Source organism: Schistosoma haematobium, chromosome 1 (assembly GCF_000699445.3).
Source record: "Schistosoma haematobium chromosome 1, whole genome shotgun sequence".
In the NCBI taxonomy this organism is placed as follows: domain Eukaryota; kingdom Metazoa; phylum Platyhelminthes; class Trematoda; order Strigeidida; family Schistosomatidae; genus Schistosoma; species Schistosoma haematobium.
In genome coordinates this window covers 21,088,533-21,104,391 of record NC_067196.1, presented here as the reverse complement: position 1 = coordinate 21,104,391, position 15,859 = coordinate 21,088,533, and the positions used below count along the sequence as shown (strand labels likewise).

The following is a 15,859-nucleotide window of genomic DNA, read 5'->3' as shown; positions in this document are numbered from 1 at the left end:
TTCAACTATGTCTTACGTACGAGCAGTACTATAGTACTACCATAGTAATAGTACTATAGTAAATTTAAGTAAAATTTTCTATCTATTGCCAAGTTATTTGGTATACTTGTTAAATTTGTTTCATTTTGTTTAATAGAATAAATAAATCAACACAATTTATGATACATTTATTTATTGTGCTGATGCATAAATGTTTGTGTCTAGATTTTCAGTCATCAAAAATTCACTACAATAAATTATCTCAATAAAGGTACTTTGAGAAATAAGAAACGGAATTCTGCTGATAATTTTCAAATTGTTAGTCGATGAAAATTAAGTTTATTCTACAAGCGGTTTTAACCATCACTAAACTAGTGGTTTGCACTAAAAGGTGGTATCAGAAGTGAAGTTTGTTTTTGCCTAAACATCGCAATTGATGTACAATTGATAAAACATTATGTACATAATTATATGTACAACTGAAAAGTTTGAATCATAGGAAGAAAAGGTTCACTTGACTAATGTTACAATATTTCTATGCATTTCTATAATTGTTTATTGACTTACGCTCGTTAACTCTTATGGAGCATAGACCAAAAACCAGGAATCTCCAGCCTTCTCTGTCCTGAACTCTCCATTCCAGTTATTCGTAAGTCATTTTGGTCGTTTTGATATTTACCTCCGATTCGAAACACAGTGTATTCTAGAGCCAGCAGTTTTTCCTCTTCCTTTGAAAATTACAAGTTAGGGATTGATTTGTTATACAATTTAACGATTTTTGCAAAGTGTTTCCCATCCACCTGCAGAGTCAAATATTCATTTCCTCTTCAATTGAAATCTGGTTTATTTGCTGTTACAATAGGTGTCTAGCCAATGATTCTGGAGTATCTTGCGTAGGTAACTATTAATAAACACTTATACCTTTTTGATGATGGTTGTAGCAATTCCCCAAGTTTCAGCTACTTACGACAGAACTATATTGACGTTTGTATTGAAGATTCTGACTTTGAAGTTGGCCGACAGTTGTTGTAAGTTCCACATGTTCTTTAATTGTAGGAGTGCTGCCTTTACTTTGCCAATCTGTGCCTTCTCATCTTCATCAGATCCTTCTTATGTATCAGTGGTACTGTCCAGGTACGTGAAGGTCTCCACATCTTCCAGAACTTATCCACCATATGTGATTAGGTTTGTGCTCGTTGTATTACATTTCACGATCTTGCATTTTCTCTTGTGTATGTTGAGGTCTACTGCTGCAGAGGCTGTTGCTACACTAGTTGTCTTCACTTATATTTGTTAGTGTGTATGGAGTAAAAGAGCTAGATCATATGCAAAATCCAAATCGTCTAGTTGTATTCAAACTGTCCACTGTATTCCGTGCATTTCCTGAGATGTGAAAGTTATTTCTATACACTATGTTTTATTTACAGGATTTCATTTATGACTATTCGTTTACAACTTCTTTACATGGAAATCTTTTATTAACACCGAAAATATTCTAACTTTCTATTCCTTTTTGAACACATGGACAACATATTTTTTTGTTTATGATGATAATATTGAATTAGAGGATATCTTACACACCTTTAACTCATACCACCCTTCCATAGACTTCACGTTAGAATATGAGCGAGACCAATATATCTTAAAATTATGATAAACTACAATAGTTCGAAACTTAAACAAAATGAGAATTTTCTTAATTTCCAACTCTCTCTATAATCCAACACCAAGGTCAGAATTTTCAATACAAATGTCAAGACAGTTCTACTGTATGGGGCGGAAACCTGGAGAACTACGAAAGCCATCATCCAGAAGATACAAGTGTTTATTAATAACTGTTTACGCAAACTACTTCGGTTCCGTTGGCCGGACACTATCAGCAACAACCTAATGTGGGAGAGAACAAACCAGATCCTAGCGGAGGAAAAAACCGGGAAGAAGCTCTGGAAGTGGATAGGAGACACATTGAAAAAAGCACCCAACTATGTCATGAGGCAAGCCCTCACTTGGAATCCACAAGGCCAAAGGAAAAGAGGATGACCAAAGAACACATTATGTCGAAAAATGGAGACAGATATGAAAAAAAATTAACAAAAATTGGAGAGAACTGGAATGGAAGGCCCAGGATAGAGTAGGTTAGAGAATACTGGTCGGCGGTCTATGTTCCATTGGAAGTAACAGGCGTAAGTAAGTAAGTCTCTATCATCCAATTTTTCAGTGTTACCAATTTAATCAATGTATTCATCAAACAAGAATTTATACAGACAAATGTAATTTTATTTCTCAAATAATTCAATATATAAGTTAGTTAAATTCTCAGTTTCATATTAATTAACATATATTATCACACTTTCTTTTTTCGAAATTAACTAAATAGTGTTTGCGTGTTGATTTGAAGATGATAACATATGCTCAATTAATTTGCTTTAAATCAGTTAATACTATGCCAGAATTTGTTTTATCTTATTCAGAAAGTTATTTCTCACAACTTTTTTTCTTTTCTTTTGATTTAAAAATGATTGTAACAGGATCACAAATGAATTTATAATTTACATATAGTTTATTCAACTACTGACAATCTTTCTGATATTAATTTTTATCATGTCCCAGAGTAAGGTACATTTTCATGGAAATTGTAGACAAACGTTATTGATAAGCGTTAGAAAGCATATTATTTAGGCCATGAGCTTCTACTAGACTAATTCTGTTGCCATTAGTATCCAAAAAATATGTGTCAGTAATTCAGCCATCATTAATGATTACACTACTTCACCCTAACCACAATATCCACGATGAATTAAACTTAGTTGAAATTATTTAAGAATTTAAACCTCTAATCAATGTGACTTGGATCAGTATGTAAATAATTGTAAAATAAATCTTCATCTACGCGCTTTCTTCTCCTTCTCATTGTCTGGTTATATACCTGCTTGCCTACGGTTTCCCGAAATAGAAGAATGACTAGTTTATGGCGGAAACTCAATCGCTCATCCAACAGTTATTGATTGACAGTATGGGTCAAATTAAAGAAAACATCTTTCCCTCATTATCCGCACCCTTCAACAGCTTGATAACTAACAAATTCTACTACAATACCAATTCACTTAAACTAGTGATCGTATTTCAATGAGATCTATAGAATTTAATGGCGAGACTATAATTTACGGACGAACCAATCAGATTTAGAATAACACGACTTAGATTTTGGCACGAACTTCAGTCATTCACTTGGCTAAATAGCGTTTTGGTATTAGAGTTGATATCAGTTCCTGATGAAAACTATAAATCTAATTCTTAACTCCAACCATCAACTGTAAATTTTAATCCTTATTCTTCAAACTGCTTTATAACCCTTATTTAACTCTAGTAGGTAGGTGAACATTTTCAAGGCCATCTTAGCGTCGCTCAAAGGTCGACCATAAATTACTATCTCATCAATTTAATGTACACGTCAACGACCAGAAAAACAAAACATCGATTACTACTTAGTTTTTGACTTTAAAAATTGACAAAGTTGTAAGAAATCCATAAAATAAGTGGATTCAAATTGTCCTACCAAATATATCATTCGGTCGTAATTTATTAGGGATCGTGTGAAATCAACAAAAGGATTTGTAAAAGTTGCTTATGGTACTGGCTATCCGTAAAATTGCAGAAACTTCTCGGACTGTAAATTACAGTGATTCAGACTCGAATTATAAAAGGAAGCGTTAGTTCTATGAAGAGTGCAAGCACGCCTTGTTGACGAGTACCAATTAAGATGAAACCTGGGTTCAGAGTATCCCGCCGACTAACACCAAACACCTGACATACTACATGTGATATCGAGTTACTTAGGCTAGTGGCGACCTTGAAACTTGAGTGGTAGTATTCGATCAGCACCACTAACAAGGTATCCGTTACTACTCGGTGATCAAATAATGTAAATTGACTACCCATTTATTTGAGAGAACATATCGAGGAAAAGAGAACAGAGATTGAGTTTCCGAAATACATAATTAACATTCCAGACTATGCAATCACAACAAAGAAAACATACCAGCTGGCTGACACGATAAAAGTAGAAAACTTCAGATGATGATAAAAAGAATATGCTAAGTTTTGAAGTGCAACTCATAAAACTACATAACTGGACTGGGGATATCTTTTTAAAGACATAAATTAAATTTGAAGCTTTAAAAATTGAAAGCTTGAATAGATCTTACTTCCTTGATTATTATTTTGCATGATATTGAAAGGTTGATATCAAGTTCACTATATAGAAGAATCTACTTGGTTGATGTGAAATACTTGATTTAAAACAGTTTATCTCTAGTTCAGTAAAATTGATTTTATGTTAAGTAAGAAGATTCAGAACTAATCGAATTGACCTTATTTCTCATTATTTATTGAATAGTATGTATTTAAAATCACCTAGTGGGTTCATACTTGAAATGTAAGTGGATGGATATTTTTCAATCCATACTTAGCTGTATCTAAAAATATGTTTTGAGAAAGAGTAAATATGTTATAATCATTGACGATATTATTAAAATTAAACTGAACTAGTTGAATAAAATAATTACATACAGAATCGAATACCTGGTTCTTAATTAGAAAATAGGTATTATTACCAAGGTTTGTTTTGATAATTTCGAATAAATTGAACATTGGGTAGATTGTTACAAATAAATTATTATATTTGTAATATCCCAATGAGTAGAGAAATTAAATTTTCTGACGTTTCGTGACTCAGTGTAAGTCACTTCTTCGGAGAATAAATAACCAAATCAAAATTAATCCAAGTTTAAATAGTACCAAGGAACAACGCAAGAGTCACGAAACGTCAGGAAATTTAATTTTTCTACTCATTGGGATATTACAAATATATTAATCTAATTAGAAATGTCACCAATGTTCATTAAACACTAGATAATAGGTTAGCGGTACAAAGATAAAACCAAACTCTAAAGTTAACCGATTCAAACTCATTAACTCAATTAGTAGCTTCAGAGATGGGCTGTTCAACTTGGAACCATAGAATTTGGAGACCACATTTTACTTCCATCTATTTTGTTAGGATAATCGGATATTATCACTAGTTTTCACAAGGGAAAGTGAACTTTAAGCAGAGTGAAAAACTGCATACATAGCCACTACGTTTGATCTGTTTAGTGCTCGACCAGTTGATCATGGAATCGTTTCACCGTACCATTACTGAAAAAAAATCACTGTCCAGTTCTTGATTTGATCAGATTACTATGTCACAAAAGGGTTTTATGTTTCTAAGTTTGTAAAGTACTATTGTTTGAAATAATGATTCCGTTTGCAACTATAACTCATTCCATAACAGCTAAATTAATACAGTAACAAGAAGTATGACTAATACACACGATCAACGATTTAAAAAAGTATGTACTCGTAACAAAAACGATACTTTTTCACTATAAGTGAAGAATTCTAACACTCAATGCCATCAGTAATGGCTTCGAAATATGGTGAACTAGTTGTATTTGGAAATGAAGGCAATCGAGTTTAATTTCTGTGGTCAAAAGTTTAATCGCTTACAGTTCTAGATCCAATTTCTATTGAGAATTGGAGCAGATACTCCTGAGGAAGCTCATACCATACTAAGTGGTTACGTCTGTTCAAACCTCACTGTTTTCCAATGGTTGCTCAGATAATTTCAATCCGTAACGAATATCACCTGCATATATATTATAGACTTCCACTGAAATCACGAACTGGTCTGAGTTAAATTACAATCGGGAACCTCGGAGTACTAGACAGCTGTTTCGTCCTGGTATGGAACTCCTCAATAGCGTCCATCTGCTACCTCACATGCGGGAATCGAACCCAGGAACTTCGCCTAACCTTTAGGCCAATGAGCCACGACCTCGTACTGAATATTACAGACTACCATTTATTAGAGGAACTATGTGTTTTCCAAAAGAAAATTGTTCGAAGGGCGACTGCTTCATTTCTGATTTTAATGTGTTTTTTAGATTTTGCAAATTATTGATTTATGTTTGATCTGCAGGTGGTAAATAGTATCTAATTTGTTTTACTAAATCAAATAGAAATGTAATAAATAATTTATCTATAAACAATGATCTTGTCTATAGTTAAGTGATGTGCATTATCTGATAAATGTTTTATGGGTTGTTATTTTTAAAAATTTAATTAATTCGGGCTAAAAGTCTGTCAAGACTGATCGTTTGGAAGTTAGCTTTTAATCAACCACTTGGAAATAATTTAAAACTAGAAGGTACTGGATAATTATTTCATTCAGGTTTGACATTTCTTAGTCATGTATATGAGGTACTTCATATAGGATCAGTTAAACTAATCATCAAAACCGTACTGATTGGTAATAATAGTATGCGCAATGATGATTAACTATGAAATGGATTCCACAGTCCTAGTGATAATCAAAGACCATTAGAATTAACCATTTTCGAATGACGAAACAGTTGTACACTGATGATATTGAATGATAGTTACACTGTGAAATATTAGATTTCCACTGAGTGTCTTAAAGGTGCGATACTCTTCAAAAGACACTTCAAGGTTCTATATTTTGTCATATTTAGGTTAGTTAGTGTCCTATAATAGGGTGAAACAACGTTCCTAGTAACTCCCAGTTTACAATGCCTTTTCATCTGATCTCTAATTTTGAGAAGATCATCTTTTAAAATATCACCTGTTCATTTTGTAGAATCCAAACAATTTAGAATAATTTTCGCAACAAATAATAAATACACATAAATGTTATTAATTTAACAGAGAGATGCCAGACAGCTTTATTTATTTTACTGAGATAACAAAATGTTACTCTTGTTCTAGTCGTATTTGTCATCTCCTTAATCATATCGAATATTGATTTATCATTGAACACATTAAATATCAGCATCATTTTTTGGATCTGTCAAAATAGACATGTCAAATGCAAAAAATAATCGACGAACTAGTTAATAGAAAAAGTGAATCTAGTTACTCTCTTAATTGTTCTCTTGTTCTGTATATCTTTTTTCTTTATTGTAGTAAATGTTATTTTTACTGTCACGGATGAATCATCTCAGTAGATTAATTATTATTATTAGTATCATTACTATGGTGTTTGTCAGACAGGTTCACTAATTGAAAAACAAAACGAATCAATGCAATAGTGTTTAAAACCTAAATGACCTTCAGTATCATCGTGTTCGTTACAAAGAAATCAATATATTTTGAAAATCTTTAGCAATAAAATTCAGGAGGTGCCTTTCATTCTGTTTAAGACTGTTTAGCGAAATATACCGCTTCATTATCTCAAATGAGACTGGAATTTAGCTGGTGTAGATTCACCTAACTATTGAAGGCCTAAATAAATCAAAACAAACCTTTTTAGATTTGACTGCTATTGAGTGTCAAAAAATATAGTTAATATATGAATTAAAATAACGTCGAGGTAATTTGACCTTAAATCTAAAAATAATGACAATATTGTTCGGTGAGATGAAAAGGGCTCTCTCATAATATATGAAACTGGAAACTGGAAGAAAGCAGATTTCATTAAAGCTTATCTTTTAAAGAGCTTGTTTTGCCTAATTTGAAATTACTTTACGTTTTGATCAAATTATATTACTCTAGAAACCAATGAAAACCATAAAGCACTCAAAAATTGTTCAGTTTGAATTTGGAAATTCTCAATTGTACACACCCATGATCCAATGGTGCAAGTCTTTTAGGAAGTAAAATATCAATGGTGATATAGTGTCATGATCGGGCCCCATATGTGTTCAAATACTTTGATTCTCATGTGAGTAACTTCATAAATCATGACTTCCGACTAGAAATCCAGAAACTGATCTCCAATTTACTCATAAGAGTGGTTGTGTAGATCATTCTATATTGTAAATGGATCATTCGATACCAACTCGTCAGGGTGACTGTATTGTCTTCAGTCCCATATGCCCTGAAGTGTATGCATTGTTGATAAGTTTAATACTAGAACAAAATATCTGTCTGATGTAGCCTGTAATCCAATATTTCTTTATCGGATGTAGGTTTGTAATGAAAAACATCTTCAAATTATGAAAGATTTATACAGAACCACTTACATCGACTATATGTTTATGATCTGTGACATAATAAATATATCAATGTAAATAAACTTGTTAGGGACATATAAACATACACGTCGAAGTTCGATCATCGAATATGGATACAGAAAGACAGATGGATCAATTTTAAAATGATCAGTATATGAATATTTGATTGTGTTTCATTCATAACTCTAAATTTTTCGCAATATGATTTTATTTGCCGTGAATGTTTGGAAAAGTGGGTGAAATAAACATATCCTACTGGTATATATGTATATATAGGTATATAGTTAATAGTTTCAAGGTTAGCTGACATATAAAGGTCAAACTGATCAAATTTAAGATAGTACCTCCTGGATGTTTGCTCAAAATTCGGTCATCCATATGGCTACATAAGGAATACGATGCGTGCATATGAATTTGTTGCGCACATACTTCTAAATGTTCAACATGTGTGCAATATCATTTTTCCGTCTATTTAGTGAGTAGATACTACATACTAAAGCATAATCTTCACTGAGGTTTTAATTTAGAGCTCTAAATTTCATTTCGTTTGCTTTGATATCAGCCAAGCTGGGATGCGGTGCAGTGGCTTGTTTACAGAAAATATATGTAGATACCTTCAGATTATTTAAATAAAGTCCCCAGTAAAAATAAACGCATACTTGCAGCACTGACACACTAAATGAACATAAAAATTCGCACTTTTATTGACCATTGAAAAACGATGGTTATGCTCTCATCTAAATAGCATTCCTGAATTCCAACCCATGTCAGTTTATGATGAAAAACTCTGACTCTAATTTAATACCCTAACTCCTATTTTTAACTTTTAATCCTAAAGCTTAACCCAAATATCTATCACAAAATTAAATTGTTCAATCTGATTGTGCAATATGCATTTAGAAACATAGATAACTCAATGATCTATTTTCTTATGTCTATGCTTGATGATAAGGTCTTAATACACCTACATATATAAACAATAAGCGTTTACAAAGTAAAAATCTTTGCCATATTGCGAAATGAATACATACAAATCCCACAAGTAATCTGATCCTGTGGTCAAACAGAAGTTGATATTTTCACTGTAATCGATAAAAGCCAACAATTTATGAATGATAATAGCATTTCCACCTGTAAATTCTTATGGGCATTATATTTTGACCGAATTATAGAGATTTTATAATATTGAACAAAAAAACATGTATCATTTATGTCATATTTCTGTCCATAAACTAGACAAAGAATGGATTTCAAATCATCCATTCCAGATGGTGTCCCAAATTTCCAAATAATTTATTTCGCACAATGACAAAATATCTGAGTTTGTAACTGTACATAAGTGAAAATGTATCTCTCTCTATTTTTGTGGATATTTATGCATTATACAGAATTACATCTAGCCTTAATTAGGTGATGATGGTGATAATAATGAGGGTGAGTTACAACTGTATAACATTGAAAGGACTCAGATGAACAACGCGACTCAAGATAACTTCCACGGATATTCGGAACAACGGAGGCGGAGATGACACATATGTATTACCATAAATAGTGAGGGGGGTATTTTGAAGTGAATGACATTGATGTACTTAAAATATCAAAGACAGTTTCATGATCTCAGTTCGTGTATTTACTGCACAAATTACTTGTTTTATATAGAATATACGGCTTGTGGTTAGTGATAAGATTTATGATGCACGTTTCACCTTATTAGGGACCCATCGATTGCATGTGATGACGTTTACACTGGGAATAGAAAATAATACTTTTCGCTTTAAACGATGTGTTGTTTAGAGGGCTAATGTATACAAATATCCGAGCATTTGTGCAATAGATGTGATATTTGTACCACTATTACAAAGAACAGTTTAAATAATGCGATTGCTGATATTCCGGACTTAACTTTAATCGTTATAGTCCATCTGTTCCGGATAAAACTATATGATGAGATTTCGGGTAGAGGGTACATGTGCCAACAAAGACTGATCTAAATTCAGTCAAGAATATCAACAGAGGGATAATTCAAACCATTTTTGATAAGTTACATACTATTTAAACTAATAGACGTTGAAATTTTGATGTTGCTTAGTAATTATACAATTTGACAGCATGGTATCTCTGAATTAAGCTGAGTCATCATTACTGATCTTCGCTGATTCAATTGGTAGATATGACAGGATGAAGAAATGGAAACTAAACACGTTAACTATTTGTTTTAAACTCATGACAGCTTACATTTAAAAAATCTATGAGTTTGACATTTCAAAAAATAATCACAGTAAGTTAGTTTGATTAATATGAAAACTGCGTCCTAAAAGAACGCCTGAAGAGACATTATCGTATACTGACTACTATGAATCTATGTCATAATGGTGAATTTATGAAGTTGCTAGTATTGATTTAGAACACATATAATCAAGAACAGTCACGTATTCCCACAAATCCACTGCGAAATTGTAAGTTAATCAGTATTTTAGTAATGTTACACTTTCTAAACCAACTGGTTTAATCTTGAAACTTATAATATAATGCTGAACAACAACAAAGTCTCTTAAATCAAGGTTTCTACTAGAATTATCTAACTCAAAGAACTCAGAATCACTCAAAGTATCCGTCTGAACTACAATGTCTTCATCACTCCAAATCATTAACGGCGAAGAGTAATCGGTACATTGCTAGCTGAATGATGCGTTAAGGATACCTACGATTTTATGTATTGCAAGGGGTGGCGGATGGTTGTTGAGTTCGATACTGTGAAGTGTTGACCTTTATACATCTGACTTTCATTTCTAAAAGAAGAAATACATAGAAGAATAATGTTACATAGCAATTTAACTCTTGAATAGGGCAGCTCCACTGAATCCATAAGACATCGAAGTAGCACATGAAAACTATCCTACAAATGTCACCCCACCAACGATCGAAGAAATCAGGATGGTCATCAGACAACTCAAGAGTGGGAAAGCAGCCAAACCTGACAATATATCAGCTGATGTACTGAAGTCGGATATAGAAATAAGTGCAAACATGTTCCTCGTTCTATTCAGGAAGATTTGGGAGGAAGAACAAGTGCCATGGACTGGAAAGAAGGATACCTCATCAAGATACCGAAGAAAGGAGATCTGAGCAAGTGCGAGTACTACACAGGCAGCATACTACTATCAGTACCAGGAAAATTTCCTAACACAGTGTTGCTAAACCGGATGAAAGACTCAGTAAACGTCCAGCTTCGAGATCAACAGGCTGGTTTTCGTGATGGTCGGTCGTGCACAGACCAGATCGCAACACTAAGGATCATTGTTGAACAATCAATTGAATGGAAATCGTCACTATACATCAACTTCATTGACTGTGAGAAAGCAGTCAATAGTGTGGATAAGAAAACATTGTGGAAACTTCTTCGACACTATGGAGTGAGTAACTGAGAAAATCATCATAATCCAGAATTCATACGATGGACTACACTGTAAAATAATGCATGCAGGACTACAGACAGACGCATTCGAGGTGAGGGCCGGAGTCAGACATGGCTGCTTGCTCTCTCCCCTTTCTACTACAACCATCATCAGCAATGCACGAGTATTAATAAACAATTATCTACGCAATATACTTAATGTCCGTTGACCGGATACCATTAGTATCAGTCTACTATGAAAGAGAACAAACCAGCTTCCAGAAGAGGAAGAAGAAATTAGAAAGACGTTGCAAATGGATAGGATACACATTGAGGAAATCATCGAACTGTATCACGAAGCAAGCGTTAACTTGGAATCCTAGAGGGAAACATAAGAGAGGAAGACTGAACAACGCACTGTGCCGAGAATATGAGAAAGACATTAAAAGAATGAATAGCGACTGGAAACAATTGGAGACAACTGTAAAGGATTGTCCAGGATAGAGTTCGATGGAGAATACTGGTGGACGACCCATGATCCTCCACTAGCGGTAACAGGGTTAAGTAAGTAAGTTTTTATGAGGAGATAACCCTAAACAATTTGGCCACCTAAACTGCTATGTTTGTTTCGAATGAGATTAAGTTTAGTGACCGCGTACAACACATTTAGATAGCTGAATAAAGTCATTTGTGCTATTATTCATTTGGTCAGATAGATGCAGGATTCATCTGATATTTTTCGGCATAAAGACTCGGGTAATTAATTACATTGCTAACGAATATCTACTTTTTAGTTTGGATTCAAAATGAACCATCAGATTGGATTTTCCCAATCACTTAGTAATAAAGAGTAAGAGTGAGATAGAAATTATGTTTAAACATGACATAAAGCAACAGTTTATATTGTTATTAACATAATAATATCATTTATAAAATAGTACAAATTGGCGTTGGTACAGAAGTATTCGTATAAAATATGTTACTTACTTATCCCCTGTTTATTAATTTGGTCAAGTTCCTGCGTAGTTTTTGCTTGACAAATTGCCGATGGTAAACGAAGGAATGATCCACGATTGCTTTTTAACAGAGTGAGAAAATCAGGAAAGAAGTAAGTAAAAGACTCAGAAGGAATGGATGGACTTTTTATTGGATGAATTATTTAATCTAAAAATCCTTTACACAATGAATTGTAGGTTGATGGCCTTAACCATTGAAGAAATGGTAAGAACAAGTAGACTTTATAAGTGAGTTTTTACGACTTTTATTGATAAAGAATTATACAAATTTTATGAAAGAGATGGATTGTGGCTATAAGTGGAATTCAAGACGCGTACTTTATCGCATTTGAGAATCTCCATTTTTGTGTTATATGCTATGCTACTTGTTGATGCTCAGTAGTTTGGTTGTTATCAAACATTTTTACAGGCTATGAACTGATAAAAATGTATATTTGTTGCAACAAACCATTTATCTCACCAGTTTATTCTATTATTTTGAAGTCTTATTGTCTTTTTATAATTTTAGCAGTACTTCACTCTGTGTCGCCTCATATTTACAAGAGAATTAGTGGGGTGAATGGAGAATCTTTTGACGTCATTATGAATATGGCTATAGATAGATATTTGAAGTTTTGCAAACAAGTCGTGAGCTTTATTTTATTAGGTGAAAACCATCCACTTCATTCAAATACTGCCGTTTGTATCGCTTCTAGCGGAGTGAAATGCAATTAGATCATAACTCATGAACCTCGAGAAAAGTATAAAAATTCTAGATTATCTTATCTAACACATATACTTTGTAATGAACATATTTCAGGGGCTGACCTAACTGAAAGCTTATACACTTGAACTTAATGTTAATAAAATCTTCAATTGTACTGGTAATAGACACTTCTAGACGAAAAAGGATAAAAGCGCTTCAAATCATCTTAGACAGATGACATGGTCTTACAATCCTAGATGGATCATTACAAGACCAGATTGGTAAGTAATACAGACGTGCATTTAACTCCGTGTGCTGTGACAGACACATTAATCAGGAGTTCCACCCAAGAACAACAATAACTCCCTAAATGATATCAGATCGCAGAGCAAACAATCGAAAAAATTTAGTGACGTGTTAATAAATATTGACTTTAACAGTTGAATTCACGAGTCAGTCTAAGCCAGACAACCATTAAAAATCCGAAAGCACTGGACGGCCGTCTCGTCTTAGTACGGGACTCTTCAGCAGTGTGCAGCTGGGACCTCTGGTCCCGCGCACGAACGTGTAACCTCTAGACCACTGAGCCGGCATTTAATGGTAATAATGTCTAACTTCAATCGAATCATACTACAATCTCCACAAATTCCTATGCCACTATTGACTTACCTTACTTGAACAAGTAAATAGAATTCTAATAAATGTATCAAACTTTTGAATATTAAACGCATTTTCTTATCTCCAGTCAAACAATAACCATCATGAGGAAGTATTTCAATCAAATTATGTTTGATTGGTAAATAAACATTCTGATGTTGATTTTTGTTGTAGTTGTCTTCAATGTAGTCTTTGTGTTTAGCATGTAAATAACCGTTAATTTTATTGAGTGAACGTATCGCTGTTGTTGGTGGACAAACACGAGTGAGTACCATACTTGAATTTTGTTGGTTTACACGAACGATGAAATTCTGAAAGGTAGAAAACAGAAGAAATTTATGACACTAAACGTAGTAACAAATTCTAAATGATTTTATATCGCTAGTTAATTTTTGAGTAGCGTTATTATCATTGGTAGTAATGAAAGTGGATTTTAAGAAATTTAACTTGAAATAGCTCATATTATGGTGCACGCTGCTTATGCTGATAGATATAAGTAGTACGTAACACCAGTCGGAAGTGAAATGCTTGCCCGAATAGGATTGAATTGAAGAGAACAGGAAGGGAAACAGAGAACAGTTGGAACAATAACAGAATTGGAAGAATCATGAAGTATGTCATGAACAAGTGAAAGAAGATATACAAATAATGTATTTAGTGCATGCTTTTCATATTTTACAAAACCACTGTGTAATTTTGCACAAAACGATGATCCAGTTTTCCACAACTAAGCTGTCATTCACCACAATATTAATTCATTTCATTATTTTCATACTGTATAAGATAGTATAGGTTATGAAACCAGAAGTACATATTCAATTATAAAAGTTCCCAACTGACTCATCTACAATAGTCGGGTAAAAAATGAAATGACTATTGTAAGGAATTTGCTTTCATTTCAATAAATAATGGATTTGAAGATTTAACAGTTTGGTCATTATGACCATTTATATTCCAGTTAATATAATCAAGAATCTATAACGTGTAATTTCAGTTTTCATATATAATTCTATTCATGTAGCTTTTTAAAGCTAATTACTTAAAACTAAGGCTGTCTACTCTCTCCCTTCCACTTTTTTCTGATGGTGGGCTCGATTATGAAGACCTCCACATCTGAGTGAGAGCATGGAATACAACGGACAACTCAGAATCAGTTAGACGATTTGGATTTTGCAGATGACCTGGCCCTTCTATCCCATGCACACGAACAAACTTAGATGAAGACAACTAGTGTAACAGCAGTCTCTGCATCAGTAGACCTAAACATAAACAAAGGAAAAACCAAGATCCCGAATTACACGGAGAACACCAATCCAGTCACACTTGACGAAGGAGCTCTGGAACAGGTAGAAACTTTCGTGTACCTGGACAGTATCATTGATAAATAAGGAGGATTTAATGCGGATGGGAAGGCACGAATTAGCAAAGCAAGGGCAGCATTCCTACAATTGAGGAATATATGGAACCCAAAATAACTGTCAACCAAAATCAGAGTCAAAATCTTCGGTACGAACGTCAAGACGGTTCTACTGTATGAAGCTGAAACTTCGAGAACTACTACAACGTTCATCAAAAATGTAAAGGTATATATTAACAATTTTCTACACAATATACTCAATGTCCGTTGACCGGATACCATCAGTATCATTCTACTATGGGAGAGAACAAACCAGCTCGCAGGAGAAGAAGAAGAAATTAGGAAAAATACGTTGTAAATGGATAAAAAAACACATTGAGGAACTCATCGAACTGTCTCATGAAGCAAGCGTTAACTTGGAATCCTAGAGGGAAACAGAAGAGGGGAAGACTGAACAGCATATTGCGTTGAGAATCAGAAGCAAACATTAAAAGAGTGTATAGCAACTGTAAATTATTGTCTAGGACAGGGTTGGATGGAGAGTGCTGGTGGGCAACCTATTCTACTCCACGAACGGTAACAGGTGTATATAAGTAAGTACTTAGAAGTAATTCAGTAGAATTGTGATTAGGCATTTTAATGAATTCTAATCTAAACTTTAACATAAAACAATGACTAAATCATATTTTATTATCATTC

General features: G+C 33.5%; 1 protein-coding gene across 2 annotated transcripts in view; it reads right to left on the bottom strand.

Annotated features, from left to right (window-relative positions):
• The window catches only part of MS3_00004756 (uncharacterized protein), a 143,105-nt gene that overhangs the window by 96,887 nt on the left and 30,359 nt on the right, over positions 1–15,859 (bottom strand). The window contains exons 4-5 of one of the 2 annotated variants that reach the window (XM_051212722.1): positions 13,816–14,114; positions 12,433–12,521 (exon numbers count right to left, since the gene is read on the bottom strand). In XM_051212722.1, the coding sequence (XP_051073386.1) occupies positions 12,433–12,521; positions 13,816–14,114 (388 nt within the window). Of the gene's footprint in view, positions 1–11,844; positions 12,522–13,815; positions 14,115–15,859 lie in introns of those variants that run through there. The other variant, XM_051212724.1, reaches the window with a different exon arrangement.